The sequence below is a fragment of the Thunnus albacares genome, chromosome 13 (assembly GCF_914725855.1).
Source record: "Thunnus albacares chromosome 13, fThuAlb1.1, whole genome shotgun sequence".
Classification (NCBI taxonomy): domain Eukaryota; kingdom Metazoa; phylum Chordata; class Actinopteri; order Scombriformes; family Scombridae; genus Thunnus; species Thunnus albacares.
In genome coordinates, this window is record NC_058118.1 from 8,368,568 (window position 1) to 8,386,112 (window position 17,545).

Sequence of the window (17,545 nt, forward strand, 5' to 3'; positions counted from 1 at the left end):
GCATTTTTATGCTCTTGTTTATGAATCTAGAGTCTACAGCCATGCTATTTGCTCTGTCAGGCTGTGCTAAATGCTGAAGCTAACATGGCAACATGCTCAATGGCACTCAAAGATCATCGTCAGCCTGATTATTGTCACTGATGATGGCTTCTAGCTGAAACGCGCTTGTTTTCGCCTACAGTGGATAAGAAGACTATTGATCTGTGAATGCCAGTGTTCTGTTTGTTTTGATCCTCACGCACAATCGTGCACCCGATACCGCGCTCAAGATTTGGAGCTGTGCACGCTACTACTTTTCACTATAACATGCTCACGATGATGATGCTAACATGTTGCTGGTATAATATTTATCATGTTCATCATCTTAGTTTAGCATGTGTGCAAGCTGACATTTGATAATTAGTACTAAACACAAAGTACAGCTGAGGTTGATGGGAATGTAATTAGCTTTGCAGGTATTTGGTCATGAACCAAAGTATTAGACAAATTGAAAATTTGTGATGGCTCTTGAGAAAAAGGTAAGGGATCAACAGAGTCACAGACCATGAATGTCCAAAATTTCATCTTAAGCCCAATAATTGAATCTGAATCAAAGTGGTAGACTTTGACTGTGGTAGAGTGACTGACTGACATTGCTGTCTCAATGTCAAATCTGCTTCATTTAAGATAGTGACCTTTATACAGTATTGAAATGTTCAAGATTTTGGCACTTTAACAATATATACGGTACCAGTCAAAAGTTGGCACACACTTTCCCATTCGAGTGAATGGGAAAGTGTGTCCAAACTTTTGACTGGTACGCATAGATATACACACACACACACACACACACACATATACATATATATATATACATATACATATGTACTTAAAAAAGTTCCATGGAAAAGGCTTAAAGATAGAGATTAAGCTTCCACATTTATGCAACACAAGTGCATATCTTTTGCAACATATGCAAATAATAGTTTGTCACTTTGTCACTTGTACAAGTTAATACCTTGTTGTAAAGAAATACATTTTCTTGACACAGCCATCACTGGGCTCTGTAGATTCTTTACCAGCTGTATTTTCAAGAGGAGAGTTTTCCTCAGCTGTCATATTAGCATCACACCAGCACACACAAGCTATATTTACTACTGCCATAAAGCAATGGGCTACTGAAATGATAGGGACTGACTTAAACCCTGTTGCTTATACATGTGCCTGGCACAAATCTCACACTGGATGAGAACCATGCCAAACCCCAGCATCTGCCTGATTTTGCCTGCCTCCCCGCTTTTCATCACCTTCCTCGAGGTGTCCTGCAAAAAGTCCCTTACTGCGCAAGAGACCCTTTCAAGTGCTGGCCTGACCAATGAAAAAAGTCTCACACTGTCAGTGATCTGCACTGCTGCCCTCTTTTCAGATCAATTCGGCTCATTAATGTATAGCGATTAATCAATATTCACCCTTTTAGATTGTTCAAGGTGGAATCTGACTTGAAAAGGGAGGGATATCGAACTGCCTGCCCCTGTGTATCACCTTTGGTACCTTTCTCTACGTTGGATCAAATGAGCACATAATCTTCGCAACACATAAGTGTGAAAGGAACTGAAAAAAACAAACAACCACAATGCAGAAATCTAATATCAGCCTAATCTGAAGGAATTACTTTAACAATTATGTACACATAAGCAGAGGAGAAATGCCACTAGACTTTACAATGGTAATACCACAAAAGTACAAATATATGCGTTAAAAATAGCAACACTATTAGCAGAGTCGTTAGAAAGTAATGCATGCAAATATAGTGCAGACCTAGACATCTTGTACCATTGAGTGGGCTGTTTGGCATGGAGGTGCACTGTAGTATGTTGTCGGAGTAAGCAACCGAGAAAGCCAGTCGACAGTTGGAGCACAAATGTAGGCCCCGGCTGGCGAGCAGCAGACCGGGTTACAAGGAGAGATCCAGCAGAGGATAGCATTAAGCTGACCCCAAGAGATCAGGGCCTGCAAACTCGCTTACTCAACAACACCTGATCAGACAATGCAGTGTTAGGTAGCTTCTCATCAGAACTTTACTGACTGTGACAGGGGTCAGAGAGAGAGACAGAGGGAAAGAGAAAGAGACAGAGAGGGAGGGAGGGCGCGTCTGCGAAGGTAAACAGAAGCCAAAAGAGAAAAGTGAAGATGTGACTGATGTGAGAGAAAACTGTGTCAAAAGGTGGAGGTGGATGGCAATGTTGGGGGTGGACATAGATAAAGAGGTAATCAAACATACAGGATGAGAAGTGGGGAGAGATAGTGGTGGAGATTAAAGGGAAGGTGGGCGGAACTGCAAAGAGCTGTGAATCAGCCTGTCATAGAGGCAGCATGTGGAGAAGAAGATGAGATGGGAAACCATGGGGCTAGATATTAACTGTCACTGCAAAACAGCCTCCTTCAGACATGAAGTTCTCCTCTTGTTTAATAGTCTGTCTAGAAGGTTTGTTGTCTTTTATGTACAGCTGAGCATTTCAACTAATGAATGTTGCTGGTGTTTTATTTGGTTAAAGTTGAGGGTGGTCACATCAGTGACTGCAGATGCTTGAATAAACAACCTGTTTCCTGTTTATGTACTGCTAATTAGATTTGCCAGGTATTTATTGAAGGAAACGTAATTACTGCCTGGATTATGTTCAATGGCTATGTTGTGTCGAGAGCAGGAAGTGCTACATTTTTGTACCGTATGTAGGGATGTTGTCGGGGAAGTGAAGGACTTGGACACCAGAGATCAGAGTTCACATCTTGACTCCCATATGTTGTTGTGTTTAGGCAACAAAAGCACTTTGCTGTAGGTTAGGGAAAGAACAAGGATTTGGTTAAATGTTAATGAATTAAACATGTCATGTTTTGTGCTTTAAGGCGATAAACAAGATCACAATCTTTCCATAATCTTCAACTAGCGTTTCGAGTGCCTAAACATAACCCCCCTCTCAGAGACAGGTATTGAAAAAAGGATATATTTGATTCATTTCATAGCGGCATTAGTATTGAAAGGTTTCAAATGCTATCCAGCCCTATAAATTTGAGCGATTTCCAAACAACAGCAGCTTTCTGTTTCTCTGCCTGCCTAGATAAGACAAAAAAAGATTAGTGGTTGACTGCTTTTGAGGTCATTCCACCAATTTCTGGGGATTTTCAGCTTTGGACAACCCTTGCTTCATCAGAGGGATCTAAAATGTCTAGAACCAAATGGTGTCAAATGATGAGGACAGGGATGCAGCTGTCCATGCGCAAGGGTAGGTGATCTGGTTCATCCCTTAAACTTTATCCAAGACGCACACATCAGATTAAACCACAATGAAACAATGTTTCAGGCTCTAATCTTTAAGGGTTTCTTATATAAAGAGATTAAGGGATTTATTTATGTATTTATTTTCATTTTGAAGGTTTATCTAACTTTATGTGTCTGAGTTGCAAAAAAAGTCAATGGACATGAAGGGATCAGGATCTTTTTCTGCGAGTGTTATTGCAGTCAGTATTTAGAGTTGGCTTGTGAACAGGAGAGAAGATATTCAGCTGTGGAGAGGCTGTTGACAATGGCCTTAAGTCTTATTCAAAGTGAGGCGGCTGAGCGATGTGTTTTACAATGAACACCCTTTTGTTTCCTATCGTCCTGAAGGCGCCACCTTAACCTCCCACACATACCTGCTAAATTGAATCTGTGGGTGCTTTGATTAAACCTGACAAGGACAGATTGAATTTACCTCTAACAAGAGAAAGACAGTGAGGATGGAGGACATCTATAGAGGTAATGATGAGAAAACAAGGAGAGGGAAAGTGTGAGAGGAAGGAGGGACATGAATGGGAGATGTCCTGCAAGAGAACTGACTCTGATAGAAACTGCGTCAACACGACTATTGTGTGCGCTTGGGTGACAGGAATTAGTCTGTGTGTGCACATGTACAGACACTATACACATGTATATTTAAGAAGATACTATGAAAATCTAATTATTACACTCATGACAGTGTTGAAATGGTTTGTGCTTTCCTCACTGGCATGCATGCTCACATTTGTTCAAGCATAAATCTTTGCATATCTGTGTCTGTACGCTGCTATTCAAATGAAGCTGTGTGCATATTGAAACTGTGTCAGCTACACTTAATCTCAGACGATGTTTGGCTGAAATCTACAATGGATTCCCTCCTCTCACCCCCGTGCCAAGCCGCTCTAAAGCGCCTCTACTGACAGTTTTTTTTTTTTTTTTTATTCGTTGTGGGAACAGAGCACCGTGTAAGTGTGTGCTTCAATGTTTCGAAAGGCGAATCAATCGGAGTTCAAATTCAGAATCCTTTGTTGTCCGTCAGAGTGCTGTTCAGCTAAGTTGTTTGTTTACTCGTGTGATCATCACAGGATCTGACAGAGGTCCGGACCCATGTGGGAGTGCAGAGGAATATTTGTGTTTGTTTGTTCTGCATATATTAAAGTGCCTATTTGTGTCCTTGCTGGAGGGTCCACAGGGAAAAAGGATAGGTGAGATATGTTTGGTAGCTGTTTGGTTCAGTGGTCTTCCTCTTGTGGTTTGGTTTTTGTTTTTTTTTTTCCCCTATGCGGCCCATGTGAAAGCATAGTCAAGTAGATTTTAACCTGAACGGAGAAAATTTGGAGCTATAACGTTACTGATAAAGCTGTGTGCTGCACCACATCAGTCCGAGTCCCCGTTGCTGAGCATGTTGTTAACTGTCACTGATATGTGCCCGTCATAACGCTAATGAAGCACACATGTGAATATTGAATGTGTGTGTCAGGGGAAGTAGTGTGAGTCCTATTTGCTTCTGCTCGTGTTTGACATGCTCTTGTCAGCACCATTAATAAGCGGCAATAACTCTGTCTCACTCGCGTTAACTGCAGCCATTGTCGCACGAAATGATTTATGAAGCCTTGAATTTAAATGAAGAGGCCATTGTTGGGAGTTGCAGGTGATGTGATACACCTCATTCATTCCTATTCCTTCTTTAACCTCGCCCTCTTCCTGCTATCCCTCTTTTTCCTCCCCCTACAACATCCTTTTTTTAACCTGTCTTCCCCTATCTCCTCTCCCTCCCTCTCACGCTTGTCACACTCTGTATCTTTGTGTCTCTCTATCGTTCCATCATTGCCCTTTTCTCTTCTTCGTGTCCGTGTTCTTGCTATCCCTTCCTCCTCTTATTTCTGGACAAACATTCTTCAGTCTTGCCTCCATGTTGTTAACTGGCTTTCATGACTCTATTCTTCCCTTGCTCCTCTCCATCTCTCCCCCTCTATCTTCCCACAAGGTTGATAATTACTAGCAGCGCTGTAGAGCTCATGGCCCACTTTAGAAAAGGGAGGAAAAAAAAAAAAGGAGAAACCATGTTCTCCTTTTATTAGAAGCAGAATCAAACACTACGCGAGAGAGAGATTCGCTCTCTCTTGCACATACGCAGCACAAATGTGCATACTGTGTGCATGCGAACGCACGCGTGTATGCATGCGGAGGGTGTGAGGGGAGAGGTAAGAGAGAGCTGCTGGAAGTGAAAGAAAGCACGATGAGAAGGGAGGGGAGAGTCAGGGAGTCCTGAAAATATAAGCCGAGGAAAACCCCTGTTGTTTGGTTCGGTCAGAGCAGAAGAAGAAATGCCCTTGGCTGCTCATTCATGCAGGCCCCCAGTAATTACCTCCAACCTTATCAAGAGGAGCTCTGCTGGAGGGATACCAGCCAGCAACATACTGAGCTCAAATCAAGCCAGATAAATACATTAGTGTAATGATAACCAACACTGAGCCATACACTACCCCTGATTAGCGATAAACCTCAACCGCTGCTTATTTTTCAGAGCAATTACACTGCAGCGAAGGCTATAAGTGTCCTTGATGGCAGTGGTGATGCATGAAGTGATTACCTTGGGTTCTTATGTGCATTGAACTCATTTATACAGACACACACATAATTGCTGTGTGAATGGTTGTGCTGTTAGGACTAGGCTCCTCTTCTTCCCCCCCCCCCCCCCCAGGTGGTTTTCAAAATGATTATCAGTGCTGAATGTAAATTGATAAGGGGCATCCTTGTGTAGACCATACAGCGGTTACTGCTAGGATTAGAGGTAAACCCAATTTAATAAAGAAAATGCTCTCATGGATATAGCCTCTCATGCTACTACACTTTTTTTTTTTTTGCCAATTTTCATTGGCAGATAAAATAAATTTTGACTTCCTCCCTTCAGGCGCCCACCCTACACACTTTCTTTCCCACTTATCCACTGCAAGTCATATTTCTGCTCATGTGTGGAGAGGTCACTTGGAAATGGGCCTGCTGATGAGTCGACATGTCGGGTGCACTGACAACACCTGCGCCGCTGATGTACATAAACAGACAAGGGAGCTCTCTTTGACCCACACTCCACTGACCTGGATCAGCAAATGTTTTCTGTCACTCAAGCCCACACGTGTCCCAGGAGTGATGAATGTAGTCGCACACCTCCTCTCCATGGGAAATACCCGGGACGGTCGAGGCTGCATGTTGTGATTCTGGCGTATTTAGCGAAAGCTCTGTGAGGCAGATGTAGATGTGCGGTCCCTGCTGGTCTTTTAAATACAAGAGAGGGATGCACCATTATCTCCACAACTGACTTACACTAGATAGGACACGTATGGTGGGATTAATCATAATTATGAGTAGTCTCTATTGGTTCAAGAGGGGAAGATTTTTTTTTTATTCGTTTACTGCGTGGTCATGGTTGATTATGAAAAACCTGAGCAGAATATAAAACTTTTCCCCCAGTGGAACCTGAGCCTGTTCATCTGAGTTAAAGTTAAACATCCCACGCTCTACCTGGAAAACAGCAAGTTTAATTTCAATGACAACCTGCTCCCTTTTTAGGTCATGAATCCTCGGAGAATGCTTTTTCTCCCTTTTCACTTTCATTCCAAAACATTTGAGGGCATGCTCATTTATTCAAATGAAATGCATTGGACCGCTGGTATGAATATGATGATATGTATTGTGCCTTCAAGCATCTCATGTGGACGGTGTCACTCTCACTGTGAATCTGTTATACAGGCCGTCTTGGATCACGGCTTCATACTCAATCCCTCAGGGGGACTCCATTGTCACATTGTTGTGTCACATAGATGTTGATGGCAAATCACCAGGGCTCTTCTAAATTGTTAAGCATTTACAGTAATATAAAAGGCATACACTGCTTTCAACTGCTAGATTTATTTGGGTTATGCTCTGATAAAACTATAGCTGCTTTTGGGCCCCGTGCCACATAAAATAAGCTCTCATTGTTTGAGTACAAGCATGCCCCAACATACCCGAAATCACTAAACACGACCTTTGAGTCAGTAGCTTTCCGAGTTACCATCTTTTCTGTTTACCCCTGTGGAGCAGTAGAGGCTACATGTGCATGCTACGCATCCTCATGACACAAACACAGGCTTTTTGCACATGTAAACAACTCTGTGTGTTTTGCTAATCCAACCAGAGGTAGACTGCTGTCACAGTGTGTCACTGTCTATCAGTGTACTTCTCCAGGGCTTATATGGGTAAAAAAAAATAAGTTTGCTTGCCCAGTAACATGTGCTCACTCAACCGTGGCTTGGACACAAAGCATTAAAGGAGTAGTTCGACATTTTGGGAAGTACATTTAACTCTCTAATGTCTGTACGGTAAATATGAAGCAACCATGAGCAGCTGGTTATCCTAGCTTAGCATAAAGACTGGAAACAGCTGTCCAATGGTAACAAAATCTGCCCATCAGCACATACAAAGCTGATTAATTAACATATTATCTCTCATTTGTTTTTTCTGTACAAAATCCGAGCTATAAAAATAAAAAATGTCTGTTTCCCCTCTGTTTCTGGCTAACCTCACCAGCTGCTGGCTGTAGCCTTATATTTAATGGACAGATATGAGAGTGTTATCAAGCTTCTCTTCCAACTCTCTGTCAGAAAGTGAATATGACTATATCCCAAAATGTCAAACTATTCCTTTAAGTTAAAGGGGCACTCCACTGATTTTACACCAGAAGTTCAGTTGTCTTGTCACAAGCAGTACCACCCATCCTGTGAAAACAGTTGTGTTCGGTCTTCTGTGGCTCTAATGGAAGCGTTCCAAAGTTTGAAAAATAAATCCCCTGGGGCCGGTATTTCAAAATGATCTCACAGGATTATATTGGTTGGATTGGATTAAATTCTGATCTGATCTGGAAATTGGGTATTACAAAGCAGATCCAAAGATTTCTGATCCTGAAGATTTGGAATCAGATTTGGTAATCCAATCCTACCTTTAATCCGGACAAACTGCTGCATTTGAGTATTTAAAAATTTAAGGCAGAGATCTTGATCAACTTGATGTTAAAATTCAGGATCATTTGGATTCCACCTCTAAGGTGGAATTTGACGTAGATTGACAAACAGCCTAGGCTTCACTTCTAACAGATATTGTTACCCAAGATGTTCATTACATTTAAACTCTAAATTGAATATGCCCTTCAAATGTGAAAGTGTTTTAGTTTTAATAAAACCAAGTAACTGAGGAAATGAAAAGAATTGCAAAATATGGTTGGGCCACACTTCTTCCTGAAAACACCTGGAAAACTGCTGTAAATACAAGTGTAACAAATACAGACAACTAACTTATTTGTACCAAAACATCCAACATATGTTTTTGTTTGTGGTCACAAAGTAGGCTAGCAGAGACAACAGGAATGTGGGGTCCAAACAAGGCTTTAATTGTGCTTTTTATTGTTTGACTATATGAAAATGGACCTCCCGCAGGCAGCCTCAAACTGGCTGCGGGAGGTCGTTGTTTGCATAATCCTGTTTAAATTGATCTAAAATAAATATCATAATAGCTAGAGCATTCATTCATTTTGAAACTAAAAGCTAAGGCTTCTGTCTTTCACATCACATTGTGGGCTCATAATGCAAGTTGATGACATCATTACGTTACATGTGGTTCGTTGATAGGAACTGCCATGATGACTACCACAAGCGAATATACTGTGGCGAGCAGCGAAGAATGAGAGACAGGAAGCAGCTCTCAGCAATGTCAACCCTTTACTGACATGCAACACAGGGGACAGGAACTCAAAAACACAGCCAAACAGCCACCTCACTCATGGTTAAAACTATAAACCAGCACAAAATAAACCACCATGTTCTGAACGGGGGTTGGATGCACTGAGCAAAACTCAGGAGAGAGTGTTAAAGGAGTAGAAGACGAAGACATAGAGGAAGTAGATCACGAAATAACCCAGGCAAAGAGGACATTTTTCTCATCACTCAACACCACTGGCGTGACTGATTGCACATATGCATATACAGTCACCTCATGAAAGAGAATGAGAGTTTGTGAATAGAATGGGCTGCCACAGTATAAATGTACAGCTTGTAGGAAATGCTGACCTTATAATCACCAACTATGTTGTGCGATGGCCTGGGTGTGTACATAATGCCTGTATTTTGAAGGAAAAGAATCTGTACCACAATTTCCAGCAGACTGCTCCAGATGGCATCCTCCTCTGCAGCAGCAGTTACCCCCTTCTACCCTGGCTGATGACCCTTTTTGCTACCATAACTTGTGACTCACGGCAGGGCTACAACAATGTCCATGGTACAACAAGAGGTCAATCGAGTGCTTCGATGGTGTACTCAAGCGTAGATTTGCCTGCTTGAACTATCTCCGTGTGGAGCATGCAAGCATGCTACGTAATCTGTGCTTGTATTGTGCTACGCAACATTGCACAAACAAGGAGAGTGCCGTTGCATGAAGACCACATTGACCTCCTCCCCAAGCAGAAGGCCCTGACCTGTCACTACCACCACTGCCTGATGGAACAGTGTGAAATGCCATGGTAAATCTTTATTTTTCCAATTAAATGGATAAACTATGAGATGTGTGCACTTGCATTTTTGCAGTGTTACATCATACGTTGTACATGTACATGAACATGAGGAAGGGGGAAAGTAACAGCTTGACCATTTTCTGCAATTGATTGCAAGTAAGGGTGTGCATTCCATAAGTTACCTTGCTGTAGGGCTCCGTTTTACCAGTGATGGTTTGTGTTCTCTGGTTGTCCTTATTAGCAGTGGCATTGCTGAGTGGGGACCATGGGAGTGAATGTTCCCTGGCAGTAGAAGGTGAGAGGGTATGAGGTTAGGTTGTCTTCATTACATTGTCAGTAAACCACAGTAGCCACTGAAATAGAATTTTATATATGCAAAAGCATAATATCATCAATGACAACACTGTAGCCTACCGAAACTAAACCGCCAAACTAGTGCACTTCTGAATGAACTGCATAATTTGCACTATGTAGCGTCATGTTTCCAAAGTATTGTAGCAGTCTGTACCCATGTAGCCTACTTAAAGAAAGTCTGCTGTGTCAGCAGGCACATAATAATGTTAGCTAACTAGTTAACGCTAGCTTCAATGCAGCTAAATCGCAGATTCGAACACTGTGACAGGTTGGTCTTTGTTTCAAGAGTCAATGTATGATGTAAGTCCAATTAATTTCCTTTCAAAAATTGAACCATAGACCGCCACGTATGTCAACAAAGCCAGCTAGCTCGCTAGCCCGCCAGCTTCTTAACACAGAAGTCAACGGAGCCAAGTTAGCTCCTGTTAGCATGACCTAAGCTTAATTAGTGATCGTTACGCCCTAATGTTAAGTAGGTGACAATTTAAGTAGCTGGCTAGCATGATATGTTGGTTGCCATTCGTAGAGTCTTACAAATGCTAAATACTAGACAAAAATATACTTACATTTGAACGCAAAAGCTGTGCTACCACTTGCTCCTTTCGTGAAGTGCTCCGTCATGTTTTCTTTTTCTGTTCTGATCCAGGGGCTGGGACTCAAGATTTGGAAATCCCTATCTGGTCATATCAGGATCACCGTGATCCAACCTGCCAATGTTTTGAAATAATAGGACAAAGTCAGTGAGATCACTTTGATCCTGAAAGTGTGCGTTACAACCTCAAAGTTTGGGGTTTGAAAGAAGTGGGCATTTAGGAGGCAAGGGAGGTCTAATGAAAGGTGCTTTCGAGTTTCGATATTAAGCTTTTTTTTTTTTTTTCAGAATTTGTCATCCAGGTCCCCCAACTTTAGGCGGGTGTCATACTTAACTGTTCGAGTGCCCCTTTTATTTATTGCCTACCACAGATCGAAAGGTAAGAAAAAGCTATGTTCCAAGTCAAACGACATCTAAAGACCCTCACTACCGAAGAATCCATATAAAACATATTGCATGTAAGTGAAAAACATTGTTAATGATTTTACATTTATCCAACAAAAAATTTAGCCTGAAAGTAGAAAGAATATACCAGTACACATAGGCCTAGATCTTCAATACTGGGTCTTATTGAACAGATGTTTTTTTCTACCTTTACCTCCATCAAGAGTCAAATCCGACCTTGGTGGATGTGTGTTTGTGTTCTGTGTGATGTACTCCATTTTACTTTCTATTTTGATGAAAGGGGCGTGCTATACTCAGGCGACAATGTGACATGTTTGTTGGAGCCTTGATGTATTCCCTCCTAATGCCAATATACTGCAACATTAACAACAATGGCAGAAAACAAAGTGTGTGCCTGTGTGTGTGTGTGTGTGTGTGTGTGTGTGTGTGTGTGTGTGTGTGTGTGCGTGCGTGTATGCGTGTGTGTGTGTGTGTGTGCCCATTATGCAGACACAGATGCTGTCAAGACAGTGAGAGGGGAGCAGTTGGCAGAATACGCATGAGGATATAGTGCATCTCTGCTATTTGATGACACTGAGTCGAGTCGGTGTTGTTATTATGCACAGTTTTGTTAATTTACATGTTGTTAAAAGCCTTGTTGCTGCACAGAACTATTACAGCCAAAAAAGAGCTTTAGAAATTGAAATATTTCAGTTTTTCAGATACAATCAAGATCCAATGGACCCGACTCCCTAAACCAAAATTAAGACTTGACTTGTTCTAATTAAACCAACCACACAGCAGAGGCTTTGAGATGAGTTTGCAGTAATTTATAGGCTAACACTTACTGACACACAACCTCTGTTTTCTCACTAAAGTCTCAGTAACAAAACATGACTGCATGCACTTCCTATATGTCCAGAATAATATAGTGAAGGCACACTAACATCTAGAACACAGCAGTTCAAAAAATATGACTTTAGGCGTGAATAGTTTAAAGTTGTAATATTTGCACGGTAATAGGATGGCAAGAATCCACAGGAGCTCTTTTTTTGCTTTATCATTTATGTCATCTCTAATACAGCTGCAGTAAAACACAACCATAATGTTCTAGCTGGGAGCATACTTTTCATATAGTGGATCAGAATTTATTGTGTGTTGGTGTTGGGATGAGGATGTTGAAGTTAGAGTCAGCTTTGCTAGTAAGTAAAACATTAGTTTTAGTGCCCCTGACACCTAGCATGGGAGTTTTGATTGCAGCCATATTGCATGAGCTGTCTATTGAATTTCTGCCTAAATGTGCTTTTTCTGGAGCGCATACAGCCGTCACTCTTAATGAAATGACAGTGTCATCTCATTCACTCTGTTCCACGGCTGTCCCTCTGCTCACTTCTCTCTCTTTCTTTCTCTCTTTCTCTCTCTCATTGCATCTGTGGGGACAAGTAATGAACGGCTCCTCTGCTCTGATTGGGTGATGTATGATGTTATTAGGTGGGATGAAAGCGGTACATAACTCAAAGGATATGAAATGGAAAAGGGGAGAAAGAAAGTGAGGGAGCAGAGACGCTGAAATGTTTTGACAAGTAGCTTTGAAAGAGAGAGGATGGGGAGTGCTGCAGATGCATGCATGTAACAATGGGAGTAGGTCATGATTTCACTCATGCCTCAACCCTGGCACACTTCCTTTGGGAAATAGTCCCACAGATCTCATCCCTGCTTCCTCTGCCATTCTCTTCGTTCCTTGCGCTAGTCCGAAGAAGACAGGCAGATTGCGCAGTGCCCTAGGTTCCTCCCTGGGGAGTGTGTGAGAGGGCATGGGCGGAGTTTAGCGGAGGGGGGAACTCCCAGATGGCCCGCAGTCCTCCAGAGGCTCTGTCATAAACTGCTCCTTCATCCATGTTTTATTTCCCTCATTAAAGCTGCATTGGAGGAGACTGGTCAGTTGGCTGGGCCTGACCAGACAGGAGTCAGGGTTCTCCTTGCTGTTGAGGTAGCCGGGTTGAGGTGGGCGAGGTGCTGAGCTCAGGAGACGACTTAGACTTGCACAACACAGAGAGTGCTTCGTGTACTTGAAGGGGGCACTGGTGATGTCTGAGAACTGCTGCAAAGATTCTGTCTGTTTCTTAAATGAACGCAAAGTAGGCTGCAGGGACTCCGCTCATTAAACATTCAACCACTCTATTCGCACTCCTTCCTCTCCTCCACCACCAAGCCTCCTGATTATATATCTTTTATTTAGCGGGAGAAAGGCTAACTCACTCACTTGACTTCATCCACCGATGACCCCAGCTCTTGCTAAAAATACCGGTGGTGGCAAGTCAGAGGACTGATGTGTCATATGTGCATTTTATTCATTACTTAGTTGAATTATTAGCTGCTACAGAATTTCAGATTCGGATGTGTTATATATTCCCAGTGTTAGGTGAATTAGTCCAAAACTGTACCTTGGGCAATTCATTAATTGATGAAGAAATTGTTAATTACTCCTCTATAACAAGAAATATACCACTTAAATAGCTGTATTATTTTCTTTTCTGGTAATATTAAGTGTTTTAAGGCTGAATACATGTTGCTCTATGATGGTAATGATGTCAGGACACTTTAAAGAGTTCAATCATCATTTGTTCTTGCATATTCCCTCCTGGTGACAATCCCTTCAGCATTTCACTGATGCCCTATAAGCTTTTCACATGACTTAGATTTTTTATAAGAGAAATAGGAGAAAATCATTTTTGAGGCAGTTTGTCCTCTGTTATTTTATCCATTGTATACTGGAAATGAAGGAGGAGAACCTACGTATTACATATAACCATACCTTACACTGACACTGTATGACTTCACGTTTTATATGTAATGTTTCTCGATCAGTTTGATGCTGCGTAATGGTATGATGGAGTACAGCCATGCTAACAGCTCTTTGAGGGTGTATGTACACACAGCGTTGCTTTGAGCTAAATACTAATGTCTACATGCTAACATGCTCACAATGACAAAGCTAATATGTTGATGTTTCTGGACGCTATAATGTTTACCACTGTCGCCATCTTAGTTTAACGTGTTCAAATTTGGTAATTAACAGTAAAAAGTACAGTAGGGAATGATGGTAATCTCAATAGTTTTGCAGGTATTTGGTCATAAACTAAAGTATTGAAAAATGTACAATTCTGACCTGATAATGGGCCTAGAAAATCAGCAGATCATCAGTGTCATTACGGTAACTCTGGGAACCATGAATGTCTGTACAAAACGTCATGCCAATCTATCAAGTAGATGTTTCACTAGATATTTCACTGGATAAGTGAAAACTTTGACCAAAGGGGATCACCAAAGCCTGAAGTTTTCATACTCTGGAGACCATGAATGACTATATAATATTTCAAGGCAATCCATCCAACAGTTACTGAGATATTTCGGTCTGGACCAAAATGCTGGATCAACCAACCAACCAACCAACAACAGATTGCTGCTAGCGTGACTAAAAAGACAAACACAAACACAAATAATTCCACTTAAATAATTGAAACCGTTCAAACTTTAAATATTGCAACACAGTAAAACTCATATGTGGTTAGTGTCTTTAAACTCCTGTATATTTAATTAGAAAGGCACCTGTCCAATATGATGTTGTTTTCCTGTGTTCCTTTGCAGAGCCACAGCTGAAAGGCATTGTTACCCGGCTGTACAGCCAACATGGTTATTACCTGCAGATGCAGCCTGACGGCACCATGGACAGCACAAGGGATGAAAGCAGCTCCTTTTGTGAGTGTGTTGTGTAATTTTAATCATATTTTTCACAGCCTAGTCTCAAACACCCGTTACAGGAAATTGGTATAAGCCAGGCTGTACTAAATCCATGTACACTGTAACACAGTGCAGTTTTCTCCATCATGTAACAAAAGTAAGGAACAGCTTATACCACACATCACCCTCACTGGAAGTCACATTTCCACCTTTAACTATGTTAATGCTGCACTGCACACACTGAGCTTAACAGAACCACAATATGTGTCACACTGTGCCTGTGGCTGAAGGGTCAAGCCAAAAGTTAGGATTTTGCCAGCAAATTTGTTCCAGTTTGAGCTGTTATTTTTGTCTTTCAACAGGAAGGAACATCGTGTCAGACTGCCTGTCAAACTTTGGCAATTTAATTTGTCCTTGCTCATATGCAGAAATGCTATTAAGAATCCCAGATACTGATTGGAGCTGCAACTCAGTGTTTGCAGCTTGAATTTTTAACATCTAATTCCAGTGCCAATACAACATGATGTCTGTGCATACTACCCTATAGCATAAAGTCTTTGCATGTTTCTCCAGACGAGCATGAGAATAATATAAACCTCTAAAAGCAAGGCTGCTGCCTGAGTTTAATGTGCCTCCAAGTGACACATTGCCACTGTTGAGATGATGTGAATATTCATCCTGACCTTTAGCAAATTAAATTTGGTTTTTAGACCAGAAAGTGTGCAGTGTTCTCTTCCTAGTATTATTTCTTTGTATTTGCCTATTTGACCTTCCAGACTCAGACACAGGCCATTTTTTCTCATTGTAGTTTGAATGCAGCATATTTTTTCAAAATCTTTATTTGTTCAGCCACCTAAATAATTTATTGATGAGCTGAGTCTTTTATTGTAAACAGGTTCAGAGACCAGCCTAGATACTGCATCTACCAATTTCACTGTCTTTTTTAACTGTGTTTGCTCCAAGTTCCATTTGGTACAGCAAAGCATCTCCATTATTATCCAGGTTTAGAGGCAGTGTAAAGCATAGTGAAGGTGACATGGTGTTGTGTTTACCGCAACATAAACACTGAGAGGTCACAGCATTTGGGCTTAAGAGAGATGTAGCATGCGGCAGTAACACTGCAGCCATTCAGCCTGCTACAATCAAGATAGAGGAAAACTATATACTATACTATATGTACTATATGGTTTGAATTCAAAATCTTCTCTAATTCTCTCTCTCTCTCTGTTGTACTTTCACTCTTTATTCCCCAATTTAGCACAGTTCAACTTAATTCCTGTGGGACTGCGAATTGTGGCGATCCAGGGGGCAAAGACAGGGTTGTACCTTGCCATGAATAGTGATGGATACCTCTATACCTCTGTAAGTATGCTCTATACATCCGTCAGTGAAAACCCAAATATTATTGCTCTGGTTTTGGCTTGTAATGTAAGTGATCAGTTTGAGATATAAGCTACATCTTCTTGCTGTGTATGGTCCTGACATCTACAGTATAGAGTGCTGTAGAGAAGCTGTTAGCTGTCCATGTCACTGATATGGAATTCACTAAGTAAACATCAAGGGGGGGCTTTACCAGCTACTGTCATTTTGGATTTAGAGGTTCAGCTGTCTGTTGGTTGGACTTAAGTGTAGTGTCATTCTTTTGGGATAATATGGATAATATGGATCTGACTACAGTGTAAAGACTTCACAAACATCACAAATTATGTATGTGCACCTGTGTAAGCATGATAAAGTAAATTTTTCCACATTATCAAACCTATAAAGGAAAGCAGAAAACAAGAAAGTAGTTGCTGGAGCATTGGCAGTGCCATAGTTAATTATAGATAGTAGGGACAGTAAGGATAGTTAATAGTATTGTGTGTGTGTGTGTGTGTGTGTGTGTGTACAAGTGTTTGAGAGTGTTAGGTGAGACACACAGAGGTGGGGAGTTAAAGATATGGTGACAACCTGTTACTCCCTGCATGATTCTTTGAATTGAAAAAACAGGGAGTGAGGAATGGAGATTGAGTGGGAGTAAAACTTTAAGATGTCGGGGACTGTTGGAGAATCTGAGGTCTCTTGAGTGCAGGGACTATAGACAGATTTTGGCTTAAGGGCAGGTGGGAGTGAGAGGTCCCACAGAGGTATGAGGCTTAATTATGGCTTAATTATGATGTTTTTTGTGTGTGTTTTTTGTTTTTTACATTTGTACTTTTGCACAGTTTACAGCCCCAGCTTTTCATAGTTCACTTTTTATGCATATTTCAAATGCTGTCACCAAGGTGGTGCCATGTTCTTTTAGACCAATCAAGACTGCATGCTTGCAAGCATGTTGTCATACTGACAGTTACTGCAGTTAGTAATTAACTGAAATGGATGAAATGCATGAGATTCGATTTATTTTCACATGCATGTAAGAAGTTCCAGGTGACTTTCCAATCTAGGAGATCATATTACAAAGGTAGGGAACAGAAATATGTGAAGCAGTGGCAGGAGGGTGAAAACAGAGATGGGGAACTCTAGTCAATGCTGCAAAGCCGTTCATACAGTAAACTCTACAATATCAGTTGTTGTAAAAGAACAACCAATTAGCTGTGAGGGATTCATTCATTATAAGTTGTACATTGGATTTAAAACTTACTACTACAGAAAATCTACA

General features: G+C 41.3%; 2 protein-coding genes across 2 annotated transcripts in view; one reads left to right on the forward strand and one right to left on the reverse strand.

Moving 5' to 3' along the window:
• The window catches only part of nlgn2b (neuroligin 2b), a 125,054-nt gene that overhangs the window by 91,261 nt on the left and 16,248 nt on the right, over positions 1–17,545 (reverse strand). The window contains exons 2-3 of the mRNA XM_044371049.1: positions 10,754–10,894; positions 10,016–10,115 (exon numbers count right to left, since the gene is read on the reverse strand). The gene's annotated coding sequence lies outside the window, so the exon portion shown is untranslated. The remainder of the gene's footprint in view (positions 1–10,015; positions 10,116–10,753; positions 10,895–17,545) is intronic.
• fgf11b (fibroblast growth factor 11b) overlaps positions 1–17,545 on the forward strand; it is a 36,940-nt gene that overhangs the window by 3,758 nt on the left and 15,637 nt on the right. The window contains exons 2-3 of the mRNA XM_044371051.1: positions 14,812–14,922; positions 16,163–16,266. Of these exons, the coding sequence (XP_044226986.1) occupies positions 14,812–14,922; positions 16,163–16,266 (215 nt within the window). The remainder of the gene's footprint in view (positions 1–14,811; positions 14,923–16,162; positions 16,267–17,545) is intronic.